The sequence below is a fragment of the Folsomia candida genome, unplaced genomic scaffold (genome assembly GCF_002217175.1).
Source record: "Folsomia candida strain VU population unplaced genomic scaffold, ASM221717v1 Fcan01_Sc013, whole genome shotgun sequence".
Taxonomy (NCBI): domain Eukaryota; kingdom Metazoa; phylum Arthropoda; class Collembola; order Entomobryomorpha; family Isotomidae; genus Folsomia; species Folsomia candida.
The window spans coordinates 586,231-609,438 of record NW_019091205.1 but is presented as its reverse complement, the minus strand read 5'-3'; the positions used below and the strand labels follow the sequence as shown (position 1 = coordinate 609,438).

The 23,208-nt window shown below is 36.1% G+C and overlaps 3 protein-coding genes and 1 long non-coding RNA gene across 5 annotated transcripts; 3 read left to right on the top strand and 1 right to left on the bottom strand.

Annotated features, from left to right (window-relative positions):
- Window positions 1-6,895: 6,895 nt before the first annotated feature.
- On the top strand, window positions 6,896-8,312 carry LOC118437473. Its single transcript, XM_035856498.1, has 4 exons — window positions 6,896-7,042; window positions 7,106-7,121; window positions 7,203-7,829; window positions 7,894-8,312. Exons 1-4 carry the CDS (start codon window positions 6,896-6,898, stop codon window positions 8,310-8,312), a joined length of 1,209 nt encoding a protein of 402 aa, XP_035712391.1.
- Window positions 7,717-10,079, top strand: LOC118437447. 2 transcript variants are annotated; one of them, XM_035856456.1, is made up of 4 exons: window positions 7,717-9,218; window positions 9,294-9,503; window positions 9,669-9,783; window positions 9,869-10,079. In XM_035856456.1, exons 1-4 carry the CDS (start codon window positions 9,176-9,178, stop codon window positions 9,981-9,983), a joined length of 483 nt encoding a protein of 160 aa, XP_035712349.1. In that variant the 5' UTR covers window positions 7,717-9,175; the 3' UTR covers window positions 9,984-10,079. The 2 variants fall into 2 exon arrangements, with proteins under 2 accessions (XP_035712349.1, XP_035712348.1); XM_035856455.1 differs by having other exon boundaries at window positions 9,669-9,792.
- A 3,573-nt stretch (window positions 10,080-13,652) lies between these two features.
- On the bottom strand, window positions 13,653-14,559 carry LOC118437401. Its single transcript, XR_004836085.1, has 2 exons — window positions 13,975-14,559; window positions 13,653-13,754 (listed from the first exon to the last, which is right to left on the bottom strand). It is a non-coding gene; the product is annotated as an uncharacterized LOC118437401 (long non-coding RNA).
- A 2,091-nt stretch (window positions 14,560-16,650) lies between these two features.
- Window positions 16,651-17,842, top strand: LOC118437438. The gene is made up of 4 exons (XM_035856443.1): window positions 16,651-17,353; window positions 17,426-17,512; window positions 17,571-17,666; window positions 17,732-17,842. The coding sequence occupies exons 1-4, from the start codon at window positions 17,253-17,255 to the stop codon at window positions 17,760-17,762; spliced, it is 315 nt and encodes a 104-aa protein (XP_035712336.1). The 5' UTR covers window positions 16,651-17,252; the 3' UTR covers window positions 17,763-17,842.
- Window positions 17,843-23,208: the final 5,366 nt, after the last annotated feature.

Here is a 23,208-nt window from a genome sequence, read left to right as displayed (position 1 = left end):
AAAGTTAATCAAACTATTATCCTTGTTCTGTGTTTGAAATTGTTCGTATTGTTGTAGTGGGGCAGCTTTTTGTAAGCTTCGATGTCCAAGTAATTTTGAAATGCAACAATATTGAAAACATTGGTTATTTGTTGTTTTTAATTTGATTAGTCCTCTTTTATCATCATAACGTTTTGGTGTTGGTATATATGACCCTCCTCGAAGTGACTTGGGTTTAGAAATATAAACATTAAGATTTTTAATTTCTACAATAGTCCAGTTAGAACCGTTGCGTTGGTACACATCAAGATTAGCCACCTGCTCATTCACCATATCAAACAAATTAGTTCTAATTTCATATTTATTTACCAAGCATTTACAACTGGAAGATAAGTGACTTGACGCACGAATGTCTGAATTAGTTTTATGTAGAATTACATCCAACACTAGTCTCAGTTTAAAACCATCAGGATAGATAGATCGCAGTCTCAAAAGTTTTTTTAGAGACACATTGAAATCGTCATAAATTTCGTAGTAATATTTTTGTAACAGAGGAACTGCAACTTTATGTTTGAGAACATATCTCCGAAATGTTCCAGCGAGACTAGATTGCACTTCCTCAAATGCAGTAGTTTCAATTAGCAAACTGTTTGATATTCCACCAGCACCACCAAATTGAGGTCGACGACAACGATGACGACTTTTGTCAACAATAGTCTTGTCACCACAACGTAGACACGCGTGTGCGTTGTGTTTATGTATTTCTAAACTTCTTTTTGTGTATTCAATTTTTTTGCAAATATTGCACACTTTTCGGTGACCACCAACAAAAAATTTGCCTGGTCGAGCTAATTCTTTTTTACTCATTTTGTTGCTTTCGAGTCAAGTATTATGTGAAGTGATCGGAGCAGGAATGTGTTTGGTGGTGAACTAAACTCAAACTTTCTCCACTTTCCATGCAGTTAAAATGTTAGCTTCGGACGAGATGGTGGTTGGTCTCACTCATCCTTTTAGCATGTTCGTTTGTGGTAACTCGTTCCCTTGTTCACTTTGGTTGTCATAGTTACATACATTCACTACTAGCTACTACCCGTATTTCTCGTTTCAACTCGCTTTCTCCATCTATGTAGGCCCGGCCAAGGTAGGAAAAAGTCATCTGGTGGAGTCTATTCTGCTCCGACGCAAGGAAATAGTGTGTGGGGATATTCGTCATCTAGTTTACGTTGCAGGTCAAGACCAACCAGAATTTGCTGTATTAAAAAAACAAGTAATTCAAAAAATATAGTAAATTTGCAAAGGAGTCACGAAAGCTTCATCGTGGTGAATAAATTTATACTAAATTTGTCTAAATAAAAAAATAGTTACCAACATTGGAATTAACGAATCAGTGGGATGACACGTTTCTACGACCTGAATCGATTATTGTTTACGATGATATGGGAGATTCATTTTCCAAGCATATGAACTCATTTCTAACTGGTTTGTAATTAATTTTAAAAATAGTAATTATTTTTTTAAGTATTTATTTTTAAATGAATAGATTTAATAACAAAGAAGGTTCATCATGCTCGAGTCTCTGTTATTGTAATTTTACACAATATTTACACTCCTGGTTTACGAACAGCTGGTCTATCAATTGATCACCTTATTGTAAGTTAAAAAATCTTGTCAAAATAAACTTGAAATGATTTTAATTCTTTACTTTCTCCAAGATTTTCAATTTTCCTCGTGATCGGTCTGCAATTACTTCTGTTGGGCGTCAAACATTTCCTGGTAATACAGCGTTTTTAAAAGACGCATATGACTTTGTAACGAAATCTCCACACGGTTACTTAGCTATTGATCTCACCCCGATTCAGAACAACAGATTTAGAGTAAAGACGAGTTTGTTCCCTGAAGATATGATGGTTTTGAGGCCACTATAATGGAAAGAGTGGAAGAAAATAAAGCTTTTCTAGAAACTATTATGAGTGCAAATATTACTGCAAGAAAATCTCTAATTAAGACAACAACTGAGGAAAATATTAAGATTTTAGTAGAAGTGTGTGTAAATATAAATTCGTTTCCCTACACTAAAAACGAACAAAAAGATTTGAAGAAAGTGAAACCTCTACTCCTATGTTTAATTAAGTTTAAAAGAGTTAAATTAGAGTTAGTACGAAAATTATTTGTTAAGTATAATTCAGTTCTACCATTAATTATATCGACAGTACTCACAAAAATTACTGAGGGGGCTTTTTGTAAATTTTTAAACGAGGGTGAAAAGGAGTAATTATGTCTAATTTTAGAATATTCAAAGTTATTAGTTTAGATCAGTATCGACGTATTTTTGAACCTACTCCACCCCCACCTCCACCAACACCGATAGATAATCAGTTTTCTCTAATTTCCAACCCACAAACACACGTTAGTAGTAGTAGTAGTAGTAATAATAATCATGAAAATATTTCGCCAGCCAACCTTCAGTCAACTTTTTTATCTAATTCAACCATTGGTGGTGGTAGTAGCAGTGAGAAAGTGAAAGTTGACTCAAAATCTGTAGATAATCCTGAAGTAAACACGTTACTTCTTGCAATTCCAGAAAATCAGAGAAATAAAGCAAGTCGGTTGATTACTTTTATTATAGAAAACAATAATCTTAAGTGGAAGAAAAATGGTGAGATTGAATACTTGGGTCAAACCATTCCAAAAAGTAATATTATTGATTTACTAAGTGCTGCTAGTTGTCACAGTAAATTAAGAAAATTGGCATTGCCAGGTATGGGACTATTTATCCAATTTCTGAAGGATACAAATGCTCTATTATATTATTTAAGTTCCGAATTTGTGAAGTTGCTAGATAAATATGATAGGCTAAGTTTTGACGAACCATCTAATTGTAAGGAGTGGATAACTTTTGAAACGTTTGTTGATCGAAATAAATAATTACAAAAGAGATTGGAGTTTAAATAGTTTTATTTTATTTCCTGCTTATTCTATTTACTTGCTTACTTGCTATTTTGACTACTAGTTGTTTGCTTGTTATTTATTTTTGTGCATTTGTTTGAATTTTTTAAAATTATTTTATAGGTGACGGAGTCGTTCCAGGACGTAGTACTTTCACCTCCCCTCAAGAAGAAGAAGTTGAAACATATTCAAGCTAAAGAAAGCAAAAGAAATGCTATATTGAAAAGTATTTCTGTGAGTCAACCATACGCTAAAACTGTGGAAATGGACACAATGTGGACTTCTTTAGTGTGTCACCATCCTGGTTGTACAGGTTGTTACGACTGTACAAGAGTTGTCACCAAATTCTACGTGGACGGTGGTCGAAGTGATAAGATTATGCCACAACTAAGGATTAGATGTTCTTCATCAAAAAAGCTTTGAGTGAGATCCCTCCCAAACTCCCTACCAATTCCTGTACCTACTTCAAAAAAATTCAGTTTTTTAATGTTTGTTCGCTGTATGATGGGAAGGGGAAAGAAAATATTGAAAGATTCAACATCAAATTCCGACGTTCCTTTGAGCGGGACACAATGTTCCCACTTCAACCACGAGTGGAACCAACTGTACACTTTCCTCCCATTTTCTGCATCCGTTGTTTATACAAGGACAAAACTAAACAACAGATTCACGACGAGAGTTGCAACAAACCATTCAACGTGTATCGTAAAAGAGAGTCAGAATTCTTGTTAGTATATTTTATGTTTTATTTTTTAATATTAAATGCTACCAAGATTTATTATACATCGAATATGTTAATTTTATGAATTTCAGAAACACGTATTGGCCAAAAACCTGGCCCTACAACAGGACCTCCGAATGGAAGGGTCGTGACCAAGCATGACTAGAAGGTAATAACGTTTCATATTTACCAACTTTGTGTTTTACATAATTTTATTTGTTTTGCATAAAAATTCTTTGCATGGGGCATACTTCATAAACAACCGTGTTTATATTAAATCGATGAACAAGAAAAGGAAGGGTTAGAGCCAAGTGCGCAGTTCGAGCTAACAATAACGCTATTTGAAGTTTGACTAGTTTCTTTCTGGGTTCAGTTGTTAGGCAAGTTGAGAAAGAAAACAGTCAGAGACAAAAGTAGTAGCACAAGTAGTAGTTATTCCAGGGGAAAATGAGTTCCAACTCGAAAACCAAAAGAATTTTCATTGACGAATTGGATACTACAGGAATGGAAACGTTCAAGACTTATCCTTTGGTGGAACAGCGCCGAGTTAAGGGGACCCTTCCTCGAAGATTGAAACAACGGAAGAATCAGTGGAAAGGACTACACCATACGCCACCAAGATTTCGTATCGAATTCGTTCCACTCGATCTTGAAAAATTTGGACTGAAATTTAAAGGACTGATTCAAGAATCAGAAGTCGATAAACAAAGTATCAGTAAGGCTCGTCTTGATCAACAACTAGAATTTTGGAACAACCCATTGCTTGAAGAGACAACCATCAACAGCCTTCTCGTTACCTCAATTTTCAAGGAGTCTCCCTATGAATATTTTGATTATCGTGACGAAGGTCCGATGATTGGAATATACAAACGTTCTGGAAATACTAAAGGTCAAGCAGTGTGGATAAATTTGTTTGAAGCTCAGATCCTCATCAAGTTATTCATATATTTACTCAACCAAGATATCAGAGTTGACAGCAACTGGCAAGAAAACTGATGAGTTCAATTTACAATTTGACCAACAGTCCTGCTTCTATGATCCAGTCAACTTCCTTTACCTCGGAGTATCCAGAGACTTTGTTATTACTGGACAACCAGAAACTGTCAAGTTGGATGAATTGGTTGATAAATTAATCTACCAACAAGAAAATTTTGGTGGGGGTGACATGATCTATCCTGTCGGATCAGTGGATGTCTTGTACACCGAAGTCAACCGAACCATACTTTTTGCTCTGTTAAAGACACGAGGAACAGAGTCTGGACAACGCATTTGGTTCAGTTGCCACGAACTGCAACATCTCTTGGAGGAACTCGTCAAACGAGTCAAGATTGGAGTGGCTCAACTCCAAAGTGAAACCAATGGATAAATTTTTTCAGTTTTTTTATTTTTATTCAGTTATTTTTGTTTTCATTTGCTATCAATAATAATAATACAACAATTGTTGACCAGTGTTTGTCATGTATTGAGTATGGGGAGACTGTATTTATTAAGTCCTTGTGGTTTGCGTTAGGCTCACCTGATTATAGATGTATAAGTAGACAATTTTTTTCAACCTACAAAGGTTTTATTGTTGATTTTACCTGCACGTCAGATTATTGTTTAAATATTCAAAATTCCCCAAATCGATTTATTTGGAATAATTATACTTCATATGACTGTTCTAAACTTGTCTACTGGAATCAACTCGCTGGTCATTGGAAATTGGACATATTGCTGAAATCAAGCAAACCGACCCCGTTACATATGCTGTTCTGGATGCTAACAACGAACCTGTTGGTAGGAATATAATTATTTTGTAGTCAAACGATCGATGGTTTCATATTTTGCTTTCATAACAGGTACTTATTATGAACAAGAGTTGCTTCCAGTACATGAATCAGAAAAAGGAGACGGAAGCGTTTTACAAAGTACCACGTCCTAGTGAATAGACTGTCAAAAACGTTTTTCAGCAAATGTAATGGCATGTGCAAAACTCGAACCGACTGTTCTGAGTCATCGCGGTGTAACCATAGCAACCTGTTCAACCAAACACTTCATTTCCGTTTTCCTCCCCGTTTTCTCGGTCGCTCGATAATTCTCCCTCGCTTCACATCATTCACCCATAACGTCGTTCACCTTGTTACAATATGAGTATCGAAAGTGTGTCAACTGATTCTTATTTCATTTACGTTTCGAGTAATAAAACAATTTCTGGTGAATCTCTGTCTACCTCAGATTTCTGTAATACTTTATATACTCCATTACATCTCGAATCGAATCAGTTTGAGGTTGCGTTATCAACTGCTTGGTTTAAACCAATCGATTCATTCTTTGGAAATGGTGACAAGAGTGACTCGTTACTAACTATAGCATCATCAAAGCTTGGACTCATAAGTGTACATACAATTTTAGAACCTAGTATTTTCAGTGTAGCTGGGTTTGTTAGCGAAGTCAATACTATTTTAGAAACAGCTGGAGTTATACATACTGGTGAAGAAACTTCAGATGGGGTTGAAATAAGTACGGTTTTTAACAAAATTCATGCAAGCACTGGTTCGTACCAGCTTGTATTTTCTAAGCGAATTTCTTCAATGTTGGGTATGAGTAGTCGCACTCTGAGTGGACAAGACATTGAGTTGAGCAATATCGATCTTTTCCAAAACAACAATTTGTATTTGGTTCATTGTGATTTAGTTCCCCCTCAGTTATTTGGTAACCAGTACAAACAAATCCTCAAAGTATTCGAGCAACCTCACAACACAGCAAGTCTTCAGAGCTCCTCCTTCCACCCTCTACAATATGTAAACGTATGCGTACCTAACATGGATCGAATACGACTCTGCATCACAAACGAAGCAGGACAGAGTGTTCAATTTGACGAAACTTCTGGGTTTACATGTCTACTCCATATAAAATTGAAAACATTGTAAGGATAGGAAGGGTTTCACACAATGCCAACTCAAGGATTAATTGGTGAAACAACTTCGTATCTCGTTCCTTTCAATTTTGGGGAAAGTTCATCCAAGAAACGAGAGTTTGGAGATTAAAATCAACCAAAGCTAAACGAGTTCGCAAAACAAAAAAGTCTACACAATTAGGAGAGGGATTAGTAAAAAAGGGTGGTAAACGAAAGCGAAAAACAAAGAGTCCTATTTGTGGTGGAAAGAAAAAGAAAAAGAAAACCTCAACAAAACGAAAATAAAAATCTAAGAGTAAAGGAGGTAAAAGGAAGAAACCAAAGAAGGGTGGAAAGAGGAAAAAGAAGAAATAATGGCAAACACTTCAATAAAAGCCGTGAATAGCTACTTGGACTTGTTCACATTAAACGCTAGTGACGTGTCCACTTTAAATTCATATCATGTTCCAGTTTTCCCAACAGTTTCGACAAAGGAAATAGCGGCGCCACTAGAGTTTAATGTAAGTTAAATGATTTGTAAAAGTAATTATTGAATACATGTGCATATACATTATACTCTCAAGGTTAGTGGCGTTCCCGGTGTGTATTAGGACTTGGCGGAATCATTTTTGTATCTAAATATTCGGGTTTTAAACAGTGATGGTACAAATCTTGCTGCAGGAGTCGACCTTAGCTGTACAAATAACTTACTCCATTCGTTATTTGACATGGTAGAAGTCTACATGAATGGAAAATTAATATCATCCAAACCGTTCTATCACTACTGTGCATATTTGTTAAACCACCTCTCCTATAGTGAAGTATACAAGAAGGAAATATTAAAAAACGCACTTTATATTCGGGACACCAACGCTGATGAGCAAAGTGATGACAACGATGGTTACGCATCAAGAAAATCGTATCTTGCTAAAAGTCAGTCGGTGGAATTATGTGGGCGGATCATGGACGATGTCTGTCTTCAACCTAGATGGATTCTTCCTCTGGTTGACTTTAAACTCAAACTGAGACGAGCACCGGTTAGATTTAGTTTAGCTTCAGCGGTGGACACGACAGAGTATATAATCTCGATTGACGAAGCTGTATTCTACATCAAAAATCAACTTGTGTCACCAAAAGTCGTGGAACTACATGAGAAAATTCTTGATAAACAGAAAGCTTTGTATCCACTAGTTAGGAATGAGATTAAAACTGTGTCAGTTGCAAAAGGTTCCAAAATTCCTGTAACAGAAAATATTTTTTCAACCGTTCAACTACGCCAACGTATTGTCATAGGTTTGGTTGAGACAGGTACTTACACAATAAATTACAAATACATAAGAGTTTCTACATTTATACTTAATTTTGGTTACAGACTCAATTAGTGGAAAATATTCCAAGAACCCATTCAACTTTGCTAACTTCAACCTGTCACGTTTTGTTGTCTCGATTAATAATGTTCCTCTAGAATATCGTTCCTTGAACTTGACTTTCTCTACACGGTACTTGTTAGCTTATCAAAGTTTTATAGATGGTTTGAGTCTGGAAAACAAGACCATCGGGATAGACCGCTCTAGTTTTGCCGACGGAAACACGTTATTTGCTTTCCAACTACAGAGTTTCCAGAGTGAGACTAGTTTTTATCCTACTAACGGTACATTTAAACTCGAATTAGACTTTTCTCAAGAACTTTCAGCTGCTGTTACTGTTATAATTTTATCACAGACTCAGAATCTCTTGACTATTAATAAGTATAGGGAAGTAGAAATTGAGAATCAAGGACTTTTACGATAAAATGAATAGTAATCAAATGTACAGTGCTTTGAAATTAATTGTCAAACCTTATAAAATTACTGTCTTTGGTGTGGTATCATCTGATGAACTAGAACGTGAATTACTTAAGTCTACTATTTATCCTAAAATTTTTATTTGCAACGTGCTACCGAGTACCTCAAAAATTGTAATGGGACACTGGATTCTCATATATGCCATGAATGAACATAAAATAGAAGTATTTGATAGTTTTGGAAAAGGTTTAGTATTTTACAGTAAAAAATATTTTAATTGTATACTAGAAAATCATCCGATTCAGAATAGACGTTCTATTCAAAACTGGGATAGTAATGTTTGTGGTATGTACTGTCTCTATTTCATTTTTCACCGACTGCGTAGAGTATCAATGTCTCACCTTATGAAAATATTTGATCGAAATACATTAAAAAATGATCAGATTGTGATTGCATTTTATGCAACTTTGAAACGCAAGCTTTGTACTAAATTTAAATGTACTCAGACTAGTTGTTCTCGAAGGAAATTCTTGTGTAAAAATATTATATATTGTAAGTAGTTCATTTATTTATGTAAATACTGGTTTCTCATAATTTTTTTAATAGTATCGTGTAGTATAGTATTTATTTATTGATATACGGTCTGCAGCCCTCATCAATGATTATTACAAAAAGTATTACACATGATTTCTGTAATAAAGTTGTATTAAAATCAAATTTGTGTAAAATATATTTATTTATCATGACTGAGATGATTTGTTGGGGGAAAGTGAGCATTACTTATATTAACACCGCGATTTACTCACACAAACACTCACTTTTGTTGTGAGTTCTCGAGTTCTTTCTTTGTTCCTCTCGCTTTTTTTTAAAATGCGGCTTTTTCTTCTTCTTCTAGTGTTTGGATTTACTTTCGGTAATAATAGTAGTAGCAGTAATGATAATAATAATAGCAGTAATGATAATAATATTTTTTAAATTTGTTTTTCAGGTTGCCCGGTGACCAAGTCTTGTCTTGTGTGTGTGCGTGCCGGGTGTTTCTTCTCGTCCTTGGGGTGCACCCCCTCCCGCCCTACAAACACCTCGTTTGTCCCTCCGTCTGGTCGGTGTGACCCTCCTCCCCCAATCACCCCAACACCAGCAACAACAGTTCCAACATTCCCCACCCCTTCACCTCAGACTGCGCCTGGATCAGTGTCTGGTGAGTGGAACATTTTTAAGTTTTTCATTTGATAACGACTGACGATCAAACTTTGTGAGCGTGTTCTTTAATTTTTATAAGATCAAAAAGTGTCACAATTTAATCTTAAATATTTTGACGCTTTTTTTCCTAAATATTAAATACATATTTCTCTTTTTTTTGCAGTTATTGTCATCATAACCGCAGCAACAACAATCATCATCGTCATGATCGTTGGAGGAATGGCGGTGGTGACGGTGAAAGCAATTGGTCGTCGTCGTCGCCGCAACCGACCCGTACCGTACGTTGGGTTCGTTTTTTAAGACTGGATTTCTAAGAGTGTTGTCACACGTTAATTAAATAATTAACTAACTACTTTTTTGTAGGTTTTTGAACGAGGAGGAGGAAGTCCAAATAATCAACCTGTCCCCCGCACGTCTCGCCATCGACACCTCGATTGCCACGAACCGACTGGAGACGGGTCGTGGCACAGGCCACTAAATATTTTTAGTGATGGTGGTGTTGTTTTTTTTGTGTGTGTATGTGTGTGTATGTGTGTGAATGTTTTTTTTTTAATTTGATTTTCTAGGATGAATGAGTATGAATGTGTACATATATTTTATTTATTATTTGTTCAGGGAAGAGAAAAGACTGAAATAATAAATTAAAAGACTGATTCCTGATTGACTCGTGAGTACCTGCATTACATATTTATTATTATTATCATCGTTTTTATTGCTATTATTATTGTTTTCGTGATGGTTGGGTAGTGGTGGTGGCGGAGGAGGTTTTATTGCGACGACGACGACGGCGAGGGCGCTGGCGCGGCCCACGACATCGCCTCAGTCCGTGGCGTGGGTCCCAGCGACTCGGGAGCAGCGCCAGCGTCTTCGCCGCCATCGGTTTAGTCGGTGGTGATGGTGGTTTCGGCGGTGTGGTCCTCTGCGTTCTTATGCAGAGTTACAGTACCCGGGTTTTTACTGTTACTGCTAAATTGCGGTAGCAGTAAAAACCCGGGTACCGTAAGTGTCTACTTACCAGACCAGACTCTACTATCGTATCGTGCGTGTTGGTACTTTTAGCACTACACGCACGCTGTGAAGCGGGACATTAGTTACTAGATTCGTTGCTAAATTGCGTTGCTAAATTCTTCGTATAATTGCATTTTTACACTCTGGAAATTGCAAATGTCGGTTAAGTGACAATTATTCATGATAGTGTCAAACAATTCTGTTGTTATACCCGACACGATAGTGCTCAAATGCAAAATAAACCGAAATTTTTTGGTCGTGCGCATCGTGCGTGCCATGCGTGTCGTGCGTGTTTTTTCGTTTTAAAAAATCTTCCGTGCGTGTTGGGCATTTTTCTGTCAGACAAAGTCGTGTTTCGTGTCGCGCGTGAATTTTTTTTAAAGAGCCGTGTTCGTGGGTTGTATAACGGCAATACCGGACTAACTGATTAGCCATATTGCAAACATCTTCTGGCATCCAGTTCAAAAATATGAAAGATCCCGTAATTATTACCGTCAGGAAGGAATATGTGTAACAAATGTGAAAATATTTATTTGAATTTCCCCCTTCGTAACTCCAAATTTTGTATGTTTTCAAGCAACAAAGTATCGAAATCAAGACAAGCATCAGGGTAATTTTCAAAAATTTTCGTCTTTGTAAATTGTTTGTTGAAAATGTTTCCGATTTAACATCAACTCCAATACTGGTTGAACCAAGGCGAAAGGGTAAGCTGAGCCCGAATTTTATTATTTTGAAGCAGTTTTTGGTATACATTTTGAAGTGCACGAGTTAAACTGCGTCACTTTAAAGCTGACGACTAAACTGGTGGTCAATTAGCGTTTTCTTCATCCATTAAAAAATTCCGGTAGCAATTTTGTAGAATAAAAAGCTTATAAGCAAAATACAGTTTTTATTTTAATCTGCCAGGATTCATCCTACCTGAAACAAATATTTATCCTGATAGAAAATATTCTCTTTGCCAAACCGGTCCGACCCATTATCCCGCAATTATATAAGCAAGTTACAAAGTAAATAACAATTTTGATACAAATTTTAGAGGAAGCACAGACAATGATTATATGTATTTATTGGTTTCCTTCTATATAGTTATGAGCGAATTTTTATCCAGCGCTCGAGAAATAAATTATTTTGTTTGTTATTATGGCTTGCGATATAAACTCAAATAGGTAACTTTTTGGGGAAAGGGAGTGGATAAATTTGCTACATTTGAAAAATTGCAGCATTCGTACATATGTAAGTACATAGATGTAAATGACATCATGTAATCAAAAAAATAATATCTGTTAGAATTGTTAAACATGAGGAACCTTGATACGCATACCTACATAAGTATATATTTGCGGTCGAGGTCGACGACGACAAATTTTCGGCGGCGGCGGTGCAAGTTTTTGGTGATTTTTCGGCGGCGTCGGCGGCGCGGCGCGGCGTCGCAATGTTAAAGGAGTAGGAAATCAAATTTTTCGGCGGCGGCGGCGCGGAAAATGCATCGGCGTATGGCGGCGCGGCGGTGTGAGATCGGCGGCGTCGAGCTCTGATTTGCGTACTTCCATATATGACGTCATAAAAAACACAGATTTGTAGGCCATCTACACACTCCTCCCTATTTATCAATGTAATTTATGATTACTTTTATGTAATCATTTTTAGTAATTAATTATTATTATTATACATTATTAATACATTTTTCATTAAAATTTCATGTATTAATGTAATTTATACATAATTAATGTAATTTGTGATTACAATATATTTATCAATGATTTACGTCAATGTGAGCAAGTTTCGCTGTTTGGTTATGCATGCATATTTATATTTATTTGCCATCCAACTTACGAGGGTGAGTATGTATACGGGGATGGTTGGTATTTGGTATTATCTAATTATTTAATTTATCTTCTCCTAACCCAACAACACGCTATAAAATAATTAACTGCACATGCTCTTCGCTGAATGGCATGTCAACTTGATACATACAAATATTAATATTATCGTGATATCGTGCTCGTTCAATCTGGAGACGCAGTGTCAAAGTTCAACCCTAATCCTTACAAATGCATATTTAACATGATGTGAACAATGCTCAGAATCTGAACTTCAGACTCATTGCAAAATCATACCATCGTATGATCAAAAATGCAAAATTACGAATCTGGTCTCTGTACGTACATACATACGTATCTAAATGAGACCTGATCAATCGTAAGAAATGCACACAAAATGGTACCAAAAACACAGATACCATAAATAAGGCAGATAAAGGTCAAAGGTCACCTAAATAAATACGATGAATAATTTTACATAGCAACCAGTTCTTCCCTTGGCAAGCTAGCAACTTTATTAAATTTAATTAGCGTCTTAAGGCACTTGTTTCTTGAGTGTTTTCTCAACTAGAATTGGACTGCCCGGTATAACACAATGTAAGACAAATTATTAGTAATTTTTTAGATAAATAAATTTACCGATCTTCACTAAATTTCACTAAGTTCTCTTGGGAAAGACGGTGAAATGAGTGAGAAATTTTATGGAAGTTAATTTTATATTGGAAATGCCAATCTGTCTCTGCATTTAATTATTATTTTGGGGAGCTAACGTTAAAAAAATGAAATATTTAAGAACATGATTTGCTATTAGAGCACCGTAGTACTCAAAACGAGTAGTTTTACCCGGTTTATATTACTCAAATTTGATTCGCAATACTAATTAGTTTTATCTTGTATTAATATGTTTGTAACAAATTTATTGGCGTTGCTTCCACTTCGAATTAGTTCTGCTGGTTTTTGGCACCTTCTGGGGGACCGGATTATTGGCTGCTGCTCAGCTTTTGAACCTAATCCCACTTCCATCTCATGTCCTTAAATTGAAATTGAATAATTTGTCGACTACATTATCAACTATCCGACATTATTGCAGTGTTTGTTCAATGGGTGTGAATCATCAACTTTTCGCTGTGAACCAAATAATACCGTTCCATCGTGCAACTACAATTCTGGTCAATGCTACTGTCTCCAGTATCGGGTAAATATTCGACACAAGAGTTGATTTAATTACGCTCTGATTGGAGATTATGATCAGGATTTATTAATGCTTATTTCACGAGTTCATGGCCACATTTCGAAAATTTAATGATTTTGCTGTTCAAAAACATTGAAGGTGTGAAGAAAACACTTCCAACTGATTGACAAATAATCTGATTTATTCACCAGCTGCGACCGGTTTCGCCATAAAGTACAGCTTCTTCAGGCTACGAAATTATAGAAAATTACAAAATAATTAATATAAAATAACATAAAGTGAATTAAATTTCCAATTAAGTTTGAATATAAAAGTATATACATATGTATATGCACATGCATATTCACATGCTTATTCACACGCCATTAAAATAAGTGTAATTGTGTTCTTAAATAATCTGGTAAAATTAAAGACTTTAGTAAGTTTTGTAACAGAATTTCAAAAATTACCTGCTGAGTGACTTGTTATAGTTTTTTTTTTAAAATGTTTATAAGTTGTTTACAAGTTTCTTAAACTTTTTTTGGGCAAATATTTTTTTCATATGTTACGCCTCGAGTTGAGTACAAATTGATACTGTTATCCAGTTTTATGTTGCTGGCCAGTGTACCTTTTTAGTTGGGTAGTTTTTTTGTAAGATATAATTAAATTAAGGTTTGTTAATATTTGTTTATATTTTACATTTTGACCTTTCTTTGCTTCACATACAATAAAATCTATAAATAATTTCTTAAAACCATACATATTCTTGTAGAACGGCATGACAATAAACACTTTTTCATGCATCTCTTTTTCATGTAAGTTGACATTGGTATATTTACATAACACAGTAGGATTATTATGTTTTAAATGCTTTATCACAAGTTGAGTTTTTGGCTTAAGAATATCATGTCTGCTTATCTGATTAATTTTCAATAAACATTTATGTAGTACATTCAAAGGATAACCCCGTTTTGAAAATTTTCCGAATAACATATCAATTTGTTTCACAGCATTTTCAGGATCGGAACATATCTTTTTTATACGTAATGCTTGACAGTACGGAAGAGATTCAATGAGAGATTTTGGGTGGTTTGATTCGTAGTGTAAAAAAACCACCAGGTGTAGAAAAAGAAATGCAAAACATTGGGGCATGCGGAACCCTGATGTCGAGTCCCCCCCCCACAAGGTTGATGCGATCTTCGAGATAGGTCCCACAACGCATTACGCAAAGCGAGAGGGAAAGATGAGACTAAGACATTACTCCAACTCAAAACTTCTCCTCCTCTCATGAGAAGTAGCCTTAATAATGTTCTGGAAAACCAAATTTTTAACACCATTAACTATCAAACTCTACTACAGTTAGTTTATATATTACTTCACTAATTCGTAAACTAGCTATGACCGAGTCTTCCTTGATTTAAAAAAAGAGCCTGCGCCATATTAATTTTTAATCAGTAGGAAACTCCTTGTACATACATAAAACCAAGGAGCTATTTTTTTTAACTAGCATGACGATTATATACGGCTCTCATAAAACCAAAGCACCTTATATAACTCAATTTTTTAAGTGCGATAACCTGGAAAAAAGCTGTGGCTCAACCGTATGCAGCGAATTTGAGAGGGCGGAATGCGTCCTGAACAAATGGATGTATGGAACTCGTTGCAAATGTATTCCGATAATAACTGGACCTTACGTAATTTTGTTCTTACATATTTAAAATTTACGGACCAACCAAATTTCACCGTAATTGCTGAAACTATTTATTTCAGTGCAACACTAGGAACATAACGTGCAGCTTAAGAGGTGTTAATGAAGCAGATCTGCGACTCTTTAGTCAAATTTGCCTTAATCGTGGCCAAGATTATTTTGCGGAAACGTGCCGAATAAATGGCGAATGTCGATGTGACAATACCTCACCTTCTGTAAATCAATAAAATAATTATAGTTAGGCTGATTTTACTAGGTAAACTAATTTTTCAAATTCACCAACACTTTTAGTGTACCGTGAGAGGTTGTGAGTCATCTCTTCTTCGCTGTGGACCTGACCAGACTGTTCCATCCTGCAACGCCACATCTCGACAGTGCTACTGCCTCAATTATCAGGTAAATGTTTATAGAATCAAAGGCAATAATGTGATGAAAAATTACATATTTTAAATTCCCTGTATTTTACAAGTGTGACAATCACCTTAAAAACTGCAACTCAACGATTTGTCGTGAATCCTATACGCCGGAATGCGTTTTTGATAAATACGGGACCACCCAGTAGGCAATTCGTTGGTCGAATTCTCTGCGACCATAGCGAATTTACAGCGAATTCGCTGCAGCGAAAAATCGTTGCGACTTCGAGGGCTATTTCGCCTAGAACCCGCAACGACTTCGCCACGATATATTTCTCGTCGAAAAATCGAAGACAATTCGCTACGAATTCGATCACGGAAAATCGCTGGCATTTCGAGGGAAGAATTGTTCATGCGAATTCGCAACGAATTCGGAACGACTTCAGAATTTTATTGTCCGTATAAAATTTTAGCAGCGATTTCACACCGAAATCGCAACTACTCCTCGCCTTTCGATCACGTGCCCTTCGACCGGCGGATCTTTTAAGTAAACGATCACAATGGGGAAAACTTAATAAATAATCCTCCTCTAGTGTAAATTAATAATTATTAAATTAGTGATTTAATTTGTGAAATCCACGGGTGCTGAAATCTTTTGGTAAGTGGGTAGTTGAATACAAATAACCACACTTAACTTAACCTAACATATTTCTTATGCATTTGGTAATTTGTAGAAGGGAATACTTCTTGGGTCTTTAGAAGATGGTCTAGCGATACTCACAAAGTGTGGGTTTGCTCACTGGGGAAACTGTGTTTGCAAAGTTATTTCCAGATAAGTCATGTTTTGTTTGGTTAAAACCTTATTAGGTATAAAATGTTACCTAAATCTACCAATAATTCAAATTTTGTAGAGTATGTGAATGAACCCAAGTGTCCTGTCGGTTAGGAAGAAATTCGTGGACGCCGTTCTCCCAAAATTTTTGAAAAATGCAGAGATTGGAAAAAAATGGTAAGCAATTTTAAATTTTACATAGTAGGATTGTGCAAAATTGTTCTAAACTTCATGACGTTATTTTATAGAAAACCCAATTCCAGCCTGACACGCGTGAATACAGAAAATTCAACAATCGAAAATCATACTCCCATGGGTATTGTAAATTCGAATGTTATTTAATATTTTGGTTTGTATTTTGTACTTTAATATTTATGTATTTATATTACGTTTTAATAAATCTTCCATTGCTTTCGACAAGAAAAAACGAACAAAAAAGGTGACATTGAATTCGCAGCGAAATCACGACGAAACGAATCGAAATCGATACGACTCAGAGCGAATTCGTCATAAAAATGCATCTCGAATTCCCAACGATGCACCGCGAAGTCGCTGCGAAATTCGCTAAGAAATCGCTGCTCTTTCGCACAGATTCGGTGGTCATTTAGCTCAGTTTTCGACGTCGATTCGATAGAGATTCTCTACGATTCAATGCTGGTGCATCGCTACGATATCGCAGATTCGTTGGGTTTTTGCCCACTGGGCAGTTGCAAATGCATGCCACAAGGAAATGTAAGGGTACCGAGGTCTTCAAGACTCTCATTAGTAACGTAACTAGGTTATTAATACAATCATAATTTTAGTGCGGGAGTAGCTCCGGCAAAGATTGTAGTCCTGCCTTCGTCAGCGACGCAGATGTTGAACGGTACGACAATATTTGCGGGCAACTTGGTGGAGCTTACTTTGCGGAGGAGTGCGGAACCGAGCAGTGCATCTGCAAGAAAAGACACCGAGGGGTAAACATACATACATATTATAAGAAGGTTAATGAGGATAGGGGTAAATTTTTAGTTTGATTTAATTTCCAGTGTCGGCAGAATGCTGATTGTCCTTGTCCGGCAGGACGTGAAGGTCTGTGTAATGTCGGTGGTGGCTTTTGTGTGCCATTGTGTGGAGTAAGTCGTTCGAAAATATTATTTTTGCTCACTAATCCTAATAGTATGTTCGTCGTAGTGCGCGACTAATGAGGAATGTACACAGAGGTGCCCAGCAGGAGAGAAAAGTATTTGTAACAGAAACTTTGATAGATGTACCATTTGCGCCAAAAATGTTCGAAAAATTAAATTTGTCAAAATACATATGTCTAGTTTATTCATACCCATTTTTAATTTTAGTGTTCATCCGATTCCGATTGCACTCAATTAGCCTGTCCAACTGATACACCAATCAGGAAATGCAACACCTACACTGGGTGTTACTGCGATATTAAGCGTGTACTACTTGATGATTAATATGATCCCCTTGTTTAAAGAATTTTTATGGTCATTTGTATAACAATTTGTAGTGCTTCACTGCCTCCGATTGCCCAGAATGTCCTGGAACGTTGAAGAAAGCATGCCGAAGGGATGAGACCTGTGCTTGTATCTCGCAGCAATCGGTTCGAACAATTACTTTATTGATTATTACAATGCAAGGGAAGAAGGTATACTCGCAGTAAATTTGTGATTCAATGGTTACCCGCAGGGTAGTATTCTATAGCGTCGATAATAATTTGTCACCATAGGGTAACTAAAACTATATGTACACAGCCTAATTCAACGCTGTAGAGTAAAGTTTTTAGTAATACTACCAGCTTCTACTATAGTTTTACAACGCGGTAGAATTCCAGAGTGCTTCTGATGGTGACAATTGTGGAACAGGTTTATTGAGAGTGTAATTTTTGTATAATAGCTATTGGTTTGCATCAAAATTTACATTTCTCGAAGTGACGCAAATACCTAACTACAAGATAATAATTTACAATTAAACATTTTTTCAAGCTAAACAGGGATTGTCTGGCGATTTGTATCAAAAAGCAAGCCCAAAATTAGGAATCATATGACACTTGTCTTTAAATTGAACGGTTTCTTTGAAGGGAAGTATTGAATGGCAGAGCTACAGGTCCTATTAATTACCGTCCGTGGAGGCAAAAAGAAACAGCAAAACTTTGCTTCCAAACTAATTTTCTTGAAAGGGTACATTCAACGGAAAGATAATTTTTCTGTAGTTTCTAATTTTTGGCTATATTTTTTTATATAATTCGCCACCCAATCGCGCTATAGCTTGAAAACATTTCCAATGTAAATAAGTACTTGTACATCTATTAATATCATACCTCAAAAAAGTAACTTATAATTCGAATTCTCGGACAATTCTAAACCAACTTTGATGAAATCATTTTGTCATTATGAAGGATTGTTGAAAGCCGTTCTTGGTCCGGCTAAGATTACAAAAATTTGCTGGCTAAAAACTTTCAATTCAAGTTTATATCTATTGTTCCATTTTGGAGCATCGCATAATGCTTAATTATTTTTTAAAGTTGCACTAATTCCTTGTCACCATTTTCAAATTAAGCTGATCGAAATCGGTTAAGACATCCCGATGTTATTCAATTTTGAAAAATAAAAATCCAGTAAAATTATCCTTGATGCAAAATGTAATGGTGGTAGGGCCGTGAAATAACATCATGTGTACTTAATAATTCCAGTGTATCCGAAATGAGGACTGCACAAGAAGTAATGGAATTAATTGCGATGCGCTAAATCCTTATCCATCTTGTTGCCCGGACAGGTTGTGGAGATACTACTTGTCGTTGCAGAACAAATAATTTGTTCGGATGCAGTGAGGGAACCAGTGGGATGGAGCAGTTGACACACTGCTAAATATAAATCTAAAATTAGCACAGCAAAAATCTAGCTTTCTTACGAGAAACCTAACATGAATTATACTACTAATATTCTTTGTCCAATTTGCACAAATAAAACAAAGGGTTTGATAATCTATCTGCAAAACCTACTTATCCTCATCCATCGGACATTATTTGGATCAGTATAGCTAGCAAAATTATTTCAAATGTTCTCGGCATTTAATAAAATTCACTAATCGTAGAATTCAATACAGGATTTCGTTCACTCAAGCGCAACATTATCTGGCGGAAGCAACGCCATGTATTTAAATGGTACCTTTCAATAGATATCCCACATGTCTTTATTCGAAATTCGACACCGCCCACACAGTCATGGGGTCGTCCCACGTTGAAATGATGGTGATTTCTGAAATCCCAGCCCAAAACTACGTCAAAAACGACCAATACAAAAAGTTCGACACCTTTTCACCGTTGGAGCTGTGACCTCTCATGAGACCTCTGAGCATCTAAAAAGTTTCCCTTTCAAATACAGAAATGAGAAATAAAGTCTATAAATAGAACACGTTATTACTTTTTATTAAGTGGCCATTATAAGTGACACCGTATAATAAAGAACATTAGAGCGGTACTCAATTTTAAAAGAATTTTTAACCAAATGAGGACTTGCACCAAGAAAAATGTGCAATCCAAGGTTTGGCGACGCCCTCAATTTTCGATACATGTACGACTTCCTGGTAACACATTTTCTCCTCATCAATTTCAAAGTTGAAGAAAAATTTTCATGCGTTTGGGCAACTATGTCCACAATTTGGTTGACAAGCGTCCTCACGACAAATGCGATGTATGGGAGCGCCCAGTAAATCGAGATTGGGACGACGCCAAACATTACGATGGTCGCAGAGTTGCAAAAAACCTGTTCAAATTTGTCAGCAGGTACATATTTAGTTACTTCCGTAAAATTGTTTAACATTATACAAATGTTTTAAAAATGATTAAATTTAATTATTTCAAAAAATTTATTTGAAATATTATTAAATTACCTCAGCAATAAAACCCACAATAACAACGAAACTTAGAATGATCGTGACTGGTCCTCGCCGGATAGTGTATAAAATGGAAATCTGCCGGTATAAGGAATGTCCCCTCAGGTTGCTCCGCCTAGCGATATTGCCCCACATGAACATCTCTCTTTTCCCCAAGTTAATGCCGCACAGGAGTAAGCATATTGCAATCGCGACCAGTCTACACGCTTCCGTACAGGATATGACAAAAAGAACGGTTCGAAGCAGCAGATTGGGTAGATTATCGGGTACGAATTGCATTTCCGTCATAATGTAGTAGAGAGGATCCAGATTGAACGGTATGCACATTGCGGCTAGAATTAGGGGAGCGTTGGCATAGCATTGTACGACGAAATTGGCCACCTTGATAAGCTTGGTGCTTATCTGAATACCGTTCTCGTGTTTGGGGCGCACTGGGGCGAGATAAAGTTGTTATGTAAATTAAGAGCAAGATTTAACAATTATTTCAAATTTCATACCAAACAATTTTCACATTTCATACCCAATACCTTTCACATTTCATACCTGATCAATTTCATATTTCATAAACACCACATTTCATTCAACCATGTACCCAACACATTTCAGTAAAAAAATATTTGGGGAATGAAATGTGGGGTATGAAGTGCCCTCACACGGATAAAATTATAGTTAAAATTACCTCTCGATAATCTCTGAAACATGACGAATGAACGTTCGATTTCGTCCTCCGTATAAATCTTCCATATAAAAAGTATTGGAGAAAATAATGCAAAGATGCCCAGAAAAACTACAAAGGCGACGGCATATAAAGCGATGACGTCCTGCGGCACGCTGTCCTTAAAATGGGAAAAGAATCCTAACTTGTTGGACAAAGATCTCAGTAAGATTCCAATCCCTGGGATGGTAAATGCAATGAAAAAGGTGCCCAATCTTATCAAGACTTTGTAATCTCTGGAAAAATCCAAGTCCAGAACGAGCCTACACGCCGTAACGTCCCAGTGGAGAGGGAATTTCCCAAACATGTGGGACTTTTCCATTATTTCTGAGTATGCGAGGAAAGCTCCGAAGAATTCGGTAATTTCTGGTGGTTGAGGAAACATTGCACGTATTGTTAAATGGATGAGATGAATTGATATATTGTTGTTGTAAAGTCAAGTCATGTCAAGAAACTCTAAATGCCAGTTAGCATAAACTTAAGAACTGTATAAGCTAAAGAAATTGACAAGTATATACATATATAAAGGATATACATTCATGTCAAGCTTAAGGTAAATGACGGTAGTTTTTCGACATGTGTGAGCAAGGACGAACAAGCTCTAAATAATAGATGACTTCCCAATCTCAAAGTTCCATAAAGTATTGTCAGATCTTTATTAAGTGTATGCAAAGGAGTAAATACAGAGTATGCAAAAAGGCGCCTTTTTGGGAAAAAATTCATGCCTTTTTGCCGGTTTGCCCGTTTCAATGCCGAATTGCCTTTTTGCGCGCCTTTTTGCCCGTTTGATGCCTTTTTGCCTTTTTGCGTATGTTTCTATTGGGTATTGCCTGAACCATTTTACAAATCTTTCTATGGACAAAAAAGTGTGACAACAATGTAATTGGCTTTACATTTCGGTTGTTCTAAAACGTTACCAAACTTACACTTCTGCACAATTAATCCACAACATTACTTCATTATATACGCATTCATGATCATGATAATTTAGAGTATTTGTGAATAATTGTACACCTCAAGATGTGCATAATTTTTTTAGTGGTGACGACGATCATCCAAATCGGATTAATAAACATAACTTAATTATTCACTGAATAATTAAGTTATGATAAATCCTGTGAATTGTGAAAGATTAAAACTAACAAATCATGGGATCGTATTATCACATTGCCCCGATTTTACCAAAAATATAAAAAGGCATTTGGGGCAATCGGGCATGGCCAAAATTCACGTGCCTAATAGGCAAAAAGGCATTTTAGGCACGGCATGCCTTTTTGCCCTTGCACACTCTGAGTAAATACTCAAAACTTCTTACGAAGAAATATTTTGCCTTGGTACATACTTTACCAGGATAAATAACAACTTGATTAGACTAAAGGCTTTATTAGTTAGGTAATAAAGCTTCAAAATATCATACGGTCAGCCAAACAGCATACTATGTAACATCAAATTTATCGACCGAGACGATTAAATTTGCAATAAGATATTATTTTTATGTGCATACAGACTTAATCAATTTTATATAACTGCCTCGTCTCTAACAGTATTTTCAAGAACTTTTTATTATAGAGTGTGTTGTGAACAAGTAGATTAGAGAAAGGTATTTACATAAATTTCAAACTAAACTTTTTTAGGACCTGTGTTGACACACGATGAATTGAAATTTCATCGTGTCCCATTGCCTAGGTTTCACTCAAACTCCAGTACTCGCCTCAGGACGGGTACTTTTAATTACAGATAATTTTAATTTTGTATCCATTTTGTTTTTTCAATTTCAAAAAACGCTCGATTCGGGTTATAGAGAACAAAAATTACGAGTCTTTTGGCAACCCATGAATCCATCAATTGATACATGAAATGGGTCGATTAAGAATTATTTGAAAAATTATGTTAAATTAAAATTAGGACTACGTGTTTTCTAAAAAGTATGCAAACATAATAATAATAAACCGTCACAACGAATGTAACCAAGGGGTGAAAGAAGTGTGTTATCCGTATTTCAATTCAAATTGATGCATGTATGCAATTTGACCTTTAAATGACATTTCATGACCTTTTGACCTTGATGGGTGTGACCTACAGTGCCCATCTTCGAACTCGTCCTCTCTATTGACGTTAGGAGTTTACGTTCAAAATTTCAAGTGTCTATGTCTTTTCGTTCAAAAGTTATCGGAGCTACGGACAGACAGACGGACGGACGGACGGATG

Coding starts and splice junctions, on each gene's coding strand:
- LOC118437473 (XM_035856498.1), top strand. CDS start 6,896: ATGGCAAACACTTCAATAAAAGCCGTGAATAGCTACTTGGACTTGTTC. Junction 7,830..7,893: donor CATAGGTTTGGTTGAGACAG/GTACTTACACAA, acceptor TTTTGGTTACAG/ACTCAATTAGTGGAAAATAT.
- LOC118437447 (XM_035856455.1), top strand. CDS start 9,176: ATGCGGCTTTTTCTTCTTCTTCTAGTGTTTGGATTTACTTTCG. Junction 9,504..9,668: donor TGCGCCTGGATCAGTGTCTG/GTGAGTGGAACA, acceptor TTTTTTTTGCAG/TTATTGTCATCATAACCGCA. Junction 9,793..9,868: donor CGACCCGTACCGTACGTTGG/GTTCGTTTTTTA, acceptor ACTTTTTTGTAG/GTTTTTGAACGAGGAGGAGG.
- LOC118437438 (XM_035856443.1), top strand. CDS start 17,253: ATGTTGAACGGTACGACAATATTTGCGGGCAACTTGGTGGAGCTTACT. Junction 17,513..17,570: donor TTTGTGTGCCATTGTGTGGA/GTAAGTCGTTCG, acceptor TGTTCGTCGTAG/TGCGCGACTAATGAGGAATG. Junction 17,667..17,731: donor GTACCATTTGCGCCAAAAAT/GTTCGAAAAATT, acceptor TTTTAATTTTAG/TGTTCATCCGATTCCGATTG.